Raw genomic sequence first — 12,293 nt, 5'->3', positions numbered from 1 at the left:
GCCCGCGAGGGACGCCATTGCGGAAGGGGCGGGACGGGAGCGCGCGCTTCCGTTGGCGGCGCGCTCTGCGGGAGGCGAGTTCGCGGGTTCGAATCCCGCCTGGCGGGCGAGCGAGGCTGAGTTGGGTAAGCGCCGAAAGGCGTGGGGGTGTGTGGGTGCGTTTTGTCCTCCGGCCACCAGTCGTTCTTTCCCTCCCTGGTCCTCGTTCCCGGGTTGGGAGAATGAAACCGATGTTAAAAAAAATAATTTTTAAAAGCAGCCCCCTGGGCATGTGCAGAGTGCATTCAAGCCGACCTCTTGAGTTGGGAGCTGGGGAGGGGCAGCCGCCTCTTCCCGCCTTCTTTGGATTCCTCTCTGCTCTTCCCACCCCTGCAAGAAAAAAAGGCCGGGGCTACGGTCCCCATGCTGGCTGGGGATGATGGGTGTTGCAGTACCCAGCCCTCTTGGGGCAGGTGTGGCCCCCAGCATCCCTCCAGGATGGGGTTGGCTGGGCGTCAGGCTCCAAAGCACTTTGAGGGCAGGACAAGAAGCAATGGGTGGAAACTAATCAAGGAGAGAAGCAATTTGGAACTGAGGATAAATTTCCTGACAGTCAGAACAATTAATCAGTGGAACAGACGTTGCCTCCAGAAGTTGTGAATGCTCCAACACTGGAAGTCTTTCAGAAGATGCTGGATAGCCATTTGTCTGAAACAGTATAGGGTTTCCTGCCTAGGCAGGGGGTTGGACTAGAAGACCTCCAAGGTCCCTTCCAACTCTGCTATTGGTATTGTATTGAGGAAGGAGGAGGAGGGAAAGGAAGAAAGGGAAAAGCAGAGGAAGTAAGGGAGGGGAAGTAAAAGTAGGAGGGAGGGAAAGAAGGAGGAGAAAAGAGGAGGAGTGGGGAAAGAGAGGGGAAGAAGAAAGGAGGAGACATGATAGCAGTGCTCCAATATCTCAAGGGGCTGCCCCAAAGAAGAGGGAGTCAAGCTATTCTCCAAGGCACCTGAGGGCAGAAGAAGAAGCAATGGGTGGAAACTAATCAAGGAGAGAAGCAACTTAGAACTGAGGAGAAATTTCCTGACAGTTAGAACAATTAATCAGGGGAACAGAAGTTGCCTCCAGACGTTGTGAATGCCTCAACACTGGAAGTCTTTAAGAAGATGCTGGATAGCCATTTGTCTGAAACAGTATAGGGTTTCCTGCCTAGGCAGGGGGTTGGACTAGAAGACCTCCAAGGTCCCTTCCAACTCTGCTATTGGTATTGTATTGAGGAAGGAGGAGGAGGGAAAGGAAGAAAGAAAGGGTAAAGCAGAGGAGGTAAGAGAGAGGAAGTAAGAGTAAGAGGGAGGGGAAGAAGGAGGAGAAAAGAGGAGGAGTGGGGAAAGAGAGGGGAAGAAGAAAGGAGGAAGGATGAGGGAAAGGAAGAAAGAGAAAAGCAGAGGAAGTAAGGGAGGGGAAGTAAAAGTAGGAGGGAGGGAAAGAAGGAGGAGAAAAGAGGAGGAGTGGGGAAAGAGAGGGGAAGAAGAAAGGAGGAGACATGATAGCATCTTCCAATATCTCAGGGGTTGCCACAAAGAAGAGGGAGTCAAACTATTCTCCAAGGCACCAGAAGGAGGGACAAGAAGCAATGGGTGGAAACTAATCAAGGAGAGAAGCAACTTAGAACTGAGGAGAAATTTCCTGACAGTGAGAACAATTAACCAGTGGAACAGAAGTTGCCTCCAGAAGTCGTGAATGCTCCAACACTGGAAGTCTTTAAGAAGATGCTGGATAACCATTTGTCTGAAACTGTATAGGGTTTCCTGCCTAGGCAGGGGGTTGGACTAGAAGACCTCCAAGGTCCCTTCCAACTCTGCTATTGGTATTGTATTGAGGAAGGAGGAGGAGGGAAAGGAAGAAAGAAAGGGTAAAGCAGAGGAGGTAAGAGAGAGGAAGGTAAGAGTAAGAGGGAGGGGAAGAAGGAGGAGTGGGGGAAGAGAGGGGAAGAAGAAAGGAGGAAGGATGAGGAGGGAAAGGAAGAAAGGGAAAAGCAGAGGAAGTAAGGGAGGGGAAGTAAAAGTAGGAGGGAGGGAAAGAAGGAGAAGAAAAGAGGAGGAGTGGGGAAAGAGAGGGGAAGAAGAAAGAAGGAGACATGATAGCAGTGCTCCAATATCTCAAGGGGTTGCCCCAAAGAAGAGGGAGTCAAGCTTTTCTCCAAGGCACTTTGAGGGTGGAACAAGAAGCAATGGGTGGAAACTAATCAAGGAGAGAAGCAACTTAGAACAGAGAAGAAATTTCCTGACAGTCAGAACAATTAATCAGTGGGACAGAAGTTGCCTCCAGAGGTTGTGAATGCCCCAACACTGGAAGTCTTTAAGAAGACGTTGGATATCCATTTGTCTGAAACGGTCTAGGGTTTCCTGCCTAGGCAGAGGGTTGGACTAGAAGACCTCCAAGGTCCCTTCCAACCCTTGTTAATCTGTTCTATCTGTTCTATTCCTTCCTCCCTCCAGGCTGCCCCAGAGGAAGGATGGAGGAGCTGAGCCAGGCTCTGGCCTGCAACTTTGTCGTCTCCCAGGACCTGAACAGCCCTGCGGCTCCTCACCCACGCCTGGCCCAGTACAAGCCCAAGTACAGCTCCCTGGAGCAGGGCGAGAGACGCCGGCGGCTGCTGGAGTTCCAGAAGACGTAAGAGAGTCCCCACAAACACACACACACACACTCCCCACGGGCGTTAAAGCCAGCAAGTCTCTTGTCCAGCTTCTCTGTTCCTCTGGAGAGTCATAGCAGGGTTGGGAACGCACCTCATTGAGTTTGCTATTTCTTTCCTTTTAAAAAGTGTAGTTCTTTTTGTTATATTTATTGTGGCTGCTAAGAAAAGTCTCAGTGTGGCGTATAGTATCCAGGTAGCTGATTAAAAACAGTTTAAACAAAAATTTATAAAGGGCAGCTTATACAAGGAACCATAGCAATAAAAACATGGATTGAATTTCCTTCCTTCCTTCCTTCTCTATCCCTCCATTTTCCTTCCTTCCCTCCTTTTTCCCCTTTCTCTCTTTCCTTCCTGCCATCCTTCCTTCTCACTATCCTCCCTCCTTGTTTCCATCCTTCCCTCCTTCCCTTCCCTTTCCTTCCCTCCTCCTCACTATCCTCCCTCCATTTTCCTTCCCTCCATCTTTTCCCCTTTCTTTCCTTCCTTCCTACTATCCTTCCTTCCCACTATCCTCCCTCCTTGTTTCCTTCCCTTTCCTTCCCTCCTCCTCACTATCCTCCCTCCATTTTCCTTCCCTCCATCTTTTCCCCTTTCCTTCCTTCCATCCTTCTCCCTTTTTGGAGATCCATCATAACTTCAAGCAGCCTTTAAGCCATCCACCCTTAAGTGAAGACTTCCCACCTTCAAGGAAATTAAGCCAATTTTTTCTTAACTTCTAAATGTTGAACTCCCCTCGTTGCTGTCCCTTGGAGGTGTTTCTTCCCCTGTAGGGTTAAATTTAATTTTAGGGTTTTGTTTTCCTCCCCCACCTCTTGTCAAGTAAGCGGCTGGACTATATAAATCATGCCAGAAGGCTGGCGGAGGATGATTGGACCTACACGGAGGAGGAGGAGGAAGGGGAGAAGAAGGGAGAGGAGGAGGAAGGAGAGACAGCTAAGGCTGATGGAGAACATGAAGACATGGAGCTAGACATTATGAAGAAGTTACCCAAGCGATATGCGAACCAGGTAAGCGGGAGGAAACAGGGGTGAGTTCTCCCTTGTTTTTTTTCATTATTGTCATTTTATTTGTAAGGGGTCCTTAGATCCTGAGTAAGGAGCTGAGTAAAAGTTGCTGCAAGCAATAGGTGTTTTCAATATTTCTCTTCTAGATGGATTTTCTTTTTCTTCCTTTTTTAAAGAGATTTTTATTGAACACGAATTAAAACATTGGACACAGGGGTAACCGTCCTGGCAAAGTGTTTACCTCCTAAGATATAAAGTTAAATATTACAACCACCGTGTTTTATTTACAATTGGCCTGTTCAGAATTTACAAATATAAAAATATCGTATTTCCACCCATGTTGCTTTGTTTTTATACGTTTTCACTGTTATAATTTCATACCTAACTCTAATCTCCATTCTATAAATCTTAGTCCTTCCTTATTGGGGTCTTTCCTTTTGGGGGGGGGTTCCAACCGTCAATAAAATGTATCTCAGGTCTTATAATATTCTGATTCATCTTTATTCTTCAATTCTCGTGTCAGTTTATCCATTTTAGCACAAATCAGAATCTTCCTAATTATTTCCTCTTCTTATGGAATTTCCCTGTTGTTGTTGTTTTTTCCCCCGTTTTGGGCGAAGACCATTCTTGCTGGTGTAATAATATGTATTGTTAAGTAGATTAACCCCTTGTTATGTTTATCGTTTATGATTCCCAAAAGAAATAGTTCTGGTTTGAATTCCATTTCCTCTTCAGTTATTCTTGATGGATTTTCATCAGTCAATGATGTCTCCAAAAAGTTCTGCTTCTCTAGAAAACTTAGGAAATAGATGTTGGGTTTTTACATCAGCATCATTCAGTAGCTGAAGGTGCAATTAATCAAAATAGTCTCAAAATATAAAGCTAATGGAGGTATGAAACAGAAGTCAGGGTGGCCCAATTAACAGAGTTTTAAAAAGTTTAACAATTTTTTTTTCCTAGTTGCTACAGTTTTTTCTTCCCTTTAAAGTAACACGTGCGTTGAATCTTTAAAAAAAAAATTAAACAAAAGAGCAAAAACAAAGAAACGGGAAAGGAATACTTTGTACATAAAAATAAAAGTGTTGAAAGTCTTAATTTTTTGATGTAATCATATTGTCACATTCAGGGTTTTTTTTTTAAATCTTGGTTTGATACAATAAAACGGTGGTTGTTTTAAAAAAAGGAAAACCGTTCATTATTTTCCATACTCCTTACAGAATACTGTGGCAACTTTGTATTACATTATTCTTCAAACTTTAAAATAATGATAAGATCCCCGCAGGGAAAGAGAAACATTGGTGTTCAAACATTTTCTATGTGGGTATAAACACCGTCGTGAAAATACATAATATTTGACTCATGAAAATCATGATGTTTTTTTCCTACTCTAAATTCCTTCTTACCTGGACTTTTAAACGGTTTTCAGATACTCTAAATTCTGAAGAACACCAAGGAAAGAAACAGCCACCAGGGTTCCAGACTCCCTTTTTCAAAGTTCACAGAAGAACAAAAGACCCAACATTATTTATAAGTAGCCGATAACCTGTCATTGCCCGAGTATTTATTTATAGGGGGGGAAATGTCCAGACCAAATATAATTTCTAATGTTGGATTTTCCCCCCTTACCAGAGGGAGCCCCCTTGTCGAGTACTGTGATGCCGTTACCATGGCAACTCCACTGCGCTGTACAGTAGAAGCCATTTTACGGCAGTACGACACAACAAGCTATATCTTAACAGAACACACACACACCCAAGGCGTGTTAGGGGTATCTTACCCCCACAGTATTTTTCTCCAGAGAGTAAGTCATCTATGTACTATGGTTGAAATTGCTCAAGGCATTCCAGAGTTATGCTGGAACATACACAGAGAGAGAGGGATGGATGGATGGATATATTCCTTCCTGTTTTTATTTCTGTTGATCAGTTGGGTAATTAAACTTCTAAACAAAATTATTCCCCTAGAAAACGGAGACTGGATTCTCCTTGGCCACCTTCCCCCAAAAGGACCTTCCATTTCAGAAAAAAAAAAAAAAACTAGAGTGGGACTATTATATTATATATATATTTTATCTGTCTGTCTGTCTATCTTAATCAAAGTTTTAACAAGAGCATTAGGAAGTAAGACAAACTAGAAAGTAGAAAAAGGGAGAAATAAAAGAAAAAGTTAAAGGTGCGAAAAAGAAAGAAAAGTAAAATAGAAAGAAGAAAATATTTTAAAAAAATGTGTAAAGAGTTGGCTTCTGAACATCTTCATAAGTACAATTATATTTTAACGGCTGTCTCTAAAATTGCATCAATACTTTCTTTCTATAACCCCATCCTGCTTTCTCATCAAAACTACAAATCGCAAATTCATTTCCCACCCCCCTAAGGGGCTTCCAGTCACTGATAAATGTAGATATTGTCGTTTCTCTGGTGAGTTTTGCCATTTTTGCAGGTCCTGTCTCCTTCACTACTGTGTGGTTAATTATTTAGATGGCTCAATCTCTCAGCAAGGCCATCCTTATCACTCCCCAGAAAATTATCAACCCCAGCAAACAAATCTTCTCATTAAATCCAAGGTCTCTCTTGCACCTGTGTTTTCCTTTATTATTATTATTATTATTTTTACAGAGGCTGCCCAAGGCTGAATTTTTTCCCCTTGCTTGTTCATTTCATCTTCTTACTTCTTAATAACTCACTATATTCTGCAAGGTGAAAAACAAGATGAGGAAAAGACATCTCTAAGAGTTACAAAGAAAACCATGTCTGTGGAGATTTCTCCGTCACACCCAGATTATAATCGTCCCAAAGGTGCTTTTTCAAGAGGCAACTGAACTTAACTTTCTTTTCTTTGAAGGCATTTCGCTTCTCCTCCAAGAAGCTTCTTCAGCTCTGATAGGATAGTGGGGATTTAGAAGGATTTATGTTCCTTGCAGACAGCTGGTCATTTGCATCCTTTTAGAGGGTCCTTGAGGCCCCTTGGAGGTTTATCTCTGTCCTCAGGGTCACCTGAGGGGTGCAAATGGTTCCTGCAGTCTGCAGTTTTTCCTCCATTCCTACTTCCACACCATTCAAGGGGTTGTACAGCTAAAAGTCTCTAGAGATTCTCAGCCATCCATGGTTGTCCCAAAGGTGCTTTTTTATTATTGTTTTAAATAACAATATCCAGGGGTTTGAGACAGGTCCACCTTCTGGCAGTCTCTTCAATATCCAACTTCTGAGTTGACTCAAGATGTTGGCCCAGGGATGTTGACTCAGGAGTTGGGTCGGCCAAATCCTGTGGCCAGTCAGATGTCATGGAACATGAGAATCTGTTGTAACGTGTGCCATTGGTTCATTTGGTTGGAGGATTCCAGATCTTTTTTGGAGACCTCAGGGGACAACTGAAGATCTTGGGCATTCACAGGCAAGCACTCCCAAAACTGACCCTCAACGTTGTGTTTCTTCATTGGGGTCAAGATGGCTCCTCTTCTCGTTCTGGGTCTTTGGTGGGTTTCTCAGGGAGAGGGTTGAACCGTCTGCTTCCTCCTCTCTGCAGCTGATGCTCTCCGAGTGGCTGATTGATGTCCCACCAGATCTGGATCAGGAGTGGCTCTTCGTGGTGTGCCCTACGGGGAAGAGAGCTCTTGTGGTGGCTTCCAGGGTAAGAAACCAGATGGAGAGCCAACCTGGGGTTGCGGCTGAGGGTTGGGCGGTCAATGGGAAACCCAGATTCATGCCCAATCTTGGCCAAGGAGACTTCGTTGGGTGTCTTTGAGCTGGTCCCTCTCGGCCTTAACCTACCACTTCAGATTGTTATGGGGAAGAAGACGAGAGCAGTGTGTAGATCAACTTGGGCTTCTATGTGAAGAAGTAGGAGAGCCTCCTGCTCTTCCCTTCTCCTCTGAGTCCTCCTCTTCTTCCTTCTTTCTCCTCTTTTCTCTTCTCCTTCTTTCTTCCTTTTTCTCTTGTTCTCTTCCTCCTTCATTTCCCCATCTTTCTTCCTCCTCCTCCTTTCTCCTTTTCCCCTTCTTCCTTTTCCTCCTCCTTCCTTTCCCCTTCTTCCTTCTTTCTCCTCCTCTTTACCTTTCTCCTCCTTCCTTCTCCTCCTCTTTTTTATCTTCTTTCTTCCTTTTCCTCCTGTTCTCCTCTTCCTCCTTCCTTTCCCCCTCGTCTTCCTTCTTTCTCCTCTTTTTTCTCTCCTTCTTTCTTGCTTTTTCTCTTGTTATCTTCCTCCTTCCTTTCCCCATCTTTCTTCCTCCTTCTTTCTCCCTTTCCTCTTTTTCCTTTTCCTCCTCCTTCCTTTCCCCTTCTTCCTTCTTTCTCCTCCTCTTTACCTCTTTCCTCCTTCCTTCCTTCCTTCCTTCCTTCCTTCTCCTTCTCCTTTTTTATCTTCTTTCTTCCTTTTCCTCCTGTTCTCCTCCTCTTCCTCCTTCCTTTCCCCCTCTTCTTCCTTCTCTCTCCTCCTCCTCTTTTTTCCTTTCCCTGTCTTTCTTCCTTCTCCTTCTTTCTCCTCCTTTTTCCCTTCTTCCTTTTCCTCTTCCTCTTTCTTTTTTCCTTTCTTCTTTCTTCCTTAATTCTCCTCCTCTTCTTTTTTCCTTTCCCCGTCTTTCTTCCTTCTCCTCCTTCTTTCTCCTCCTTTTTCCCTTCTTTCTTCCTTTTCCTCTTCTCCTCCTCTTCCTCTTTCTTTTTTCCTTCTTTCTCCTCTTCTTTTTTCCTTTCTTCTTTCTTCCTTCCTTCTCCTCCTCTTCTTTTTTCCTTTCCCCCTTCCTTCTCCTCCTTTTTCCCTTCTTCCTTTTCCTCTTCTCCTCCTCTTTCTTTTTTCCTTCTTTCTCCTCCTCTTCTTTTTTCCTTTCTTCTTTCTTCCTTCCTCCTCCCAAGCTTAAGCCAAGATGCCCAGGTCGAATGAATGCTTTGCCCTGAAAAAAATACATGTTCTCATTTTTTCCCTCTCGCTTCGCATCCTTCTAGGGCACCACGGCAACATACACCAAAAGTGGTTTCTGCGTCAATCGGTTCCCTTCTCTTCTGCCTGGTGGGAACCGACTCAATTCAGCCACAGGGAAAGGTGAGTTTCCAATTCTTTTCTCCTTGTGACCATCATCACCCTTGTTCTTGGCAAGGACAACCTCGCTGATATATGACACAGTCAGAATTTAGGTAAACGGTTCCCCTTGCACTTATGTGCTAGTCCTTCCCGACTCTAGGGGCCGCTGCTCATCTCCGTTTCAAAGCCAAAGAGCCCAGCACTGTCCGAAGACATCTCTGTGGTCATGTGGCCGGCATGACTCAATGCTCGGTCATGCAGGGGCAACTCTGTAGGCTGTCCCAAGCTTGGTTGACTCTTGCTGGGTGATGATGTAATGAAAGGGCTTTGGAATTCCTATTATGGCTCTGCCTGAAGTAGGTAGATCTTTGTAATGTAGAATAGGCTGGCTCAGGCCTTAATGGCCCACTGACAAAAGTGGGTGGGTTGGGGGCAGGAAGCTGCTTTGTCTTTAAAACGTGTTTCTTCTTTTCTCTCACCCAGGGAAATATAATAATCTTCCTTTTTAATATTTCCTAAAATATTTCATTTTTCTAGGAGAGGGGTGGGTGCTAACTTCGTACACCTGGAAACAATTTGTAGAATTTTAATGTTCTTCTGTTGCAAACTTTATCAGAAAATGGAAATTTTGAGTAAATCAGAGATCCAGTAAATGCCATCTCTGACTGGCCCCGCCCCCGTCTATTCCCAGCCTCCCATGTCCCAGCTAATCCGGAGGCGCACGGAACACTCTTTCCTTCCCACCAAAGGTGCTTCCTATTTTTCTACTTGCATTTTTTTACGTGCTTTCGAACTGCTAGGTTGGCAGAAGCCGGGACAAGTAACAGGGGCTCACTCCGTTATGCGGCGCTAGGGATTCGAACCGCCGACCTTTCTGATCGACAAGCTCAGCATCTTAGCCACCGTGTCCCTGTTAGTCAGAACACACTTCCCAGTGGCCAGTAAGATCCCACAGATTGGGGCCTCCTTCGGATGCTGTCAGCCAGACAGTGTCGGCTGGCGGGCCCCCGGAGGGGAGCCTTCTCTGTGGCTGCTCCGACTCTTTGGAATCAGCTACCCCCAGAGATCCGGACCTTACCCACTCTCATGGCCTTCAGGAAGGCTGTTAAAACCTGGCTGTTCCGGCAGGCCTGGGGCTGTTGACCTCACTGTTGAGGTCCAGCCCCGATTAAAATGAATGTATGAGGGTGTTGCTGTATTTAAACTGTTTCTTTTCTTGTTATGTGTTTTTTTCTTCTTATTATTTTTTGTAAGCCCGATTAGAACAAATGTATGTGGTCTTTTTTTCTTATTTTTTCTTTCTTTTTTTCTTCTTTCGTAAGCCGCCCGGAATCCTTCGGGATTGGGCGGCATATAAATTTTAATAATAAATAAATAAATAATAAACTTAACCCAAGTTCTGGGCTAATAATCTCGGTTGGCGTTACTTACAGAATACACCATCTTGGATTGCATCTACAATGAGGTCCAGCAGACATACTACATCCTCGACGTGATGTGTTGGCGGGGACACCCTGTCTATGACTGCCAGGTAACTTACGTCCGAGCTCCCACCACCACGAGGTCAACGAGAGATGCCTCAGAGCTTCCTCCTAAACCTGGTTAGAGTTCGGCTTGATTTGGTAGCTTGTGAGTTAGGACGCTCGGGCGAACCGCAGACGCGGAGTTAATATCTGTGCTGCACGAACCTGAAGTGGGATGTGCGGATGACCCTGGGAGGGAGGGAGGAAAGGAAGAGCTATTCACACCTCTTGGTCCCCTTTTCTTCCCTTCCTCCAGACAGATTTCAGATTCTTCTGGCTGCATTCCAAAATGGAAGAAGAGGCGGATTTGTCGGAGAAAAGCCGACTGAACCCAGTGAGTCATTTTTTTTTAAAAAAATTTATTTTGACCAAAACGGTAGATTAAAAAGTGGGGCCTCAATCACCATTAGAAGCTTGTTAGTTTGGGCGCGTGTCAATCGGGCATTATGCAATGGAGCATGGATGCAGGTACTCCCTGACTTACAACGCTTTGTTTAGTGACCATTCAAAGTTATAGAGTGAAAAAAAATGGCACGTGACGTCAGGGTTCCAAATAGCATCCAAAATTTAAATCAGAGTCCAAGGCAAAGAATTCCTCAAAGTTCCAATTGATGAAGAGAGCCACGTTGGCAAATCTGGGGGAAAGCCGAATCTGAAAGCTTCCCGGTTTTCCCCACCTAGTTGAAGGTTCAAGATCCTGCCCCAAACACCCACAGGTCCATCCCATGGTTACGGAGGTCCCAAGTGGCCGCCTACCTCATATTCGTACTCGCCGAGTTGTTTGGAGGTATACTGCCTCTAAACCTGGAGGCTCAGTTTCTCACTCATCTGATCAAACAAAGCAGAGGGTTAACGTGTGTGTGTGTGTGTGTGTGTGTGTCCGTGCGCTGACTTCTTCGGCTTCTCTTCCAGTATAGATTTGTGGGCCTCAAGAGCTACTCCTGCAATTCAGCCAGCCTGTGTGAGGCTCTGGCCATGGCGTTTCCTTTCGAGGTGAGTTGGCCTTGTTCCCATGAACGCATCTTGGTTTTAACGTCGTCCGTAAATGGCTCTTCACACCAGGCGGAGTCTGCAAGGGAGGGGGTTCCCCTGCTGGGATCTCCAACCAAGGGGCTCCCCAAGGCAGCACCTTCCGGGTACCAGCACCCCATCACTGTTCTGACCGAGGCTTCCCGAGACAGTTAAAAAGCACGCGCTTAGTCCCCAAACCCTTCTTTTTATTTCAGCGGCTGTGAATTATGTTCATTCCCAGCCCGTCATGAGTCCCAAATAGTTTGTAAAGGAGTCCGACGGTAGTCTGCCAAAGTCTTTCGTGATAAGGCTGATAAGCACCCACCTTTATCTCCCTTGAAACGCTGCCAGAGACTTAATTGGCAGTTATCTTGGCAAGGCCACACGGAGCACAGAGTCAAAACGGAGCTTCAGAATGGAAACCGACCAGCATGAACCAAGTTTCTTCCTGAAAAGGCTCCCGTGCCTTTGCTCCTCCTGTATGTCCTATGGGAGGGGCCAATCACCTCCAAGCCTAACTCCCAAATCATCTCTTCTGTCTTAACTGTTCTTGCCTTTTGGCAGCTCTGCGCATGCGCACACTGGGAACAGGCTCCAGCTGTTCTTCTGCCTCACTGATGTCTGACTCTGAAGGCAGCTGATAACTGTCAGATGGCCCTGGCCCCCTCTCTGCCTCCGACACAGAGCCCTCGTCAGAGCCTTCCCCAGACTCCAGGACTGGCCCAGGTCCCTCCCCAACCTCCTCACTGTCCAAATCTGCGGCCAGCTCCCCTAGTCGCTGGCAGGCCACAGCAATCGTATACATACAAACAGCTCACTCATTATTTGGGTATTCATCTGGGTCTTCTTGCCTCCAGAGGTTGTGGGTGCTCCATCACTGGAGGGTTCTTTTTTAGGAAGAGAGCTAGACCGCCATTTGTCTGGAGTGGTTTAGGGCCTCGGGGTTGGACTAGAAGACCTCCGAAGTCCCTTCCAACTCTTGTTCTTCTGAATTCTGCTTTTAAGCAAAGTCCCTCTCTGACTGTATAGGCTTCTCAAAAGCATAGAGCTCCCCCTGCTGGGCTTTTGGCG

General features: G+C 45.7%; 1 protein-coding gene across 1 annotated transcript in view; it reads left to right on the top strand.

Moving 5' to 3' along the window:
- Window positions 1-11: 11 nt before the first annotated feature.
- The window catches only part of SNUPN (snurportin 1), a 13,444-nt gene continuing 1,162 nt past the window's right edge, over window positions 12-12,293 (top strand). The window contains exons 1-8 of the mRNA XM_032233596.1: window positions 12-125; window positions 2,475-2,649; window positions 3,495-3,681; window positions 7,201-7,305; window positions 8,613-8,709; window positions 10,122-10,219; window positions 10,468-10,545; window positions 11,124-11,204. Of these exons, the coding sequence (XP_032089487.1) occupies window positions 2,492-2,649; window positions 3,495-3,681; window positions 7,201-7,305; window positions 8,613-8,709; window positions 10,122-10,219; window positions 10,468-10,545; window positions 11,124-11,204 (804 nt within the window). The 5' untranslated portion in view covers window positions 12-125; window positions 2,475-2,491. The remainder of the gene's footprint in view (window positions 126-2,474; window positions 2,650-3,494; window positions 3,682-7,200; window positions 7,306-8,612; window positions 8,710-10,121; window positions 10,220-10,467; window positions 10,546-11,123; window positions 11,205-12,293) is intronic.

This window comes from Thamnophis elegans, chromosome 16, assembly GCF_009769535.1.
Source record: "Thamnophis elegans isolate rThaEle1 chromosome 16, rThaEle1.pri, whole genome shotgun sequence".
In the NCBI taxonomy this organism is placed as follows: domain Eukaryota; kingdom Metazoa; phylum Chordata; class Lepidosauria; order Squamata; family Colubridae; genus Thamnophis; species Thamnophis elegans.
This window is presented reverse-complemented; position numbering and strand designations above follow the sequence as displayed.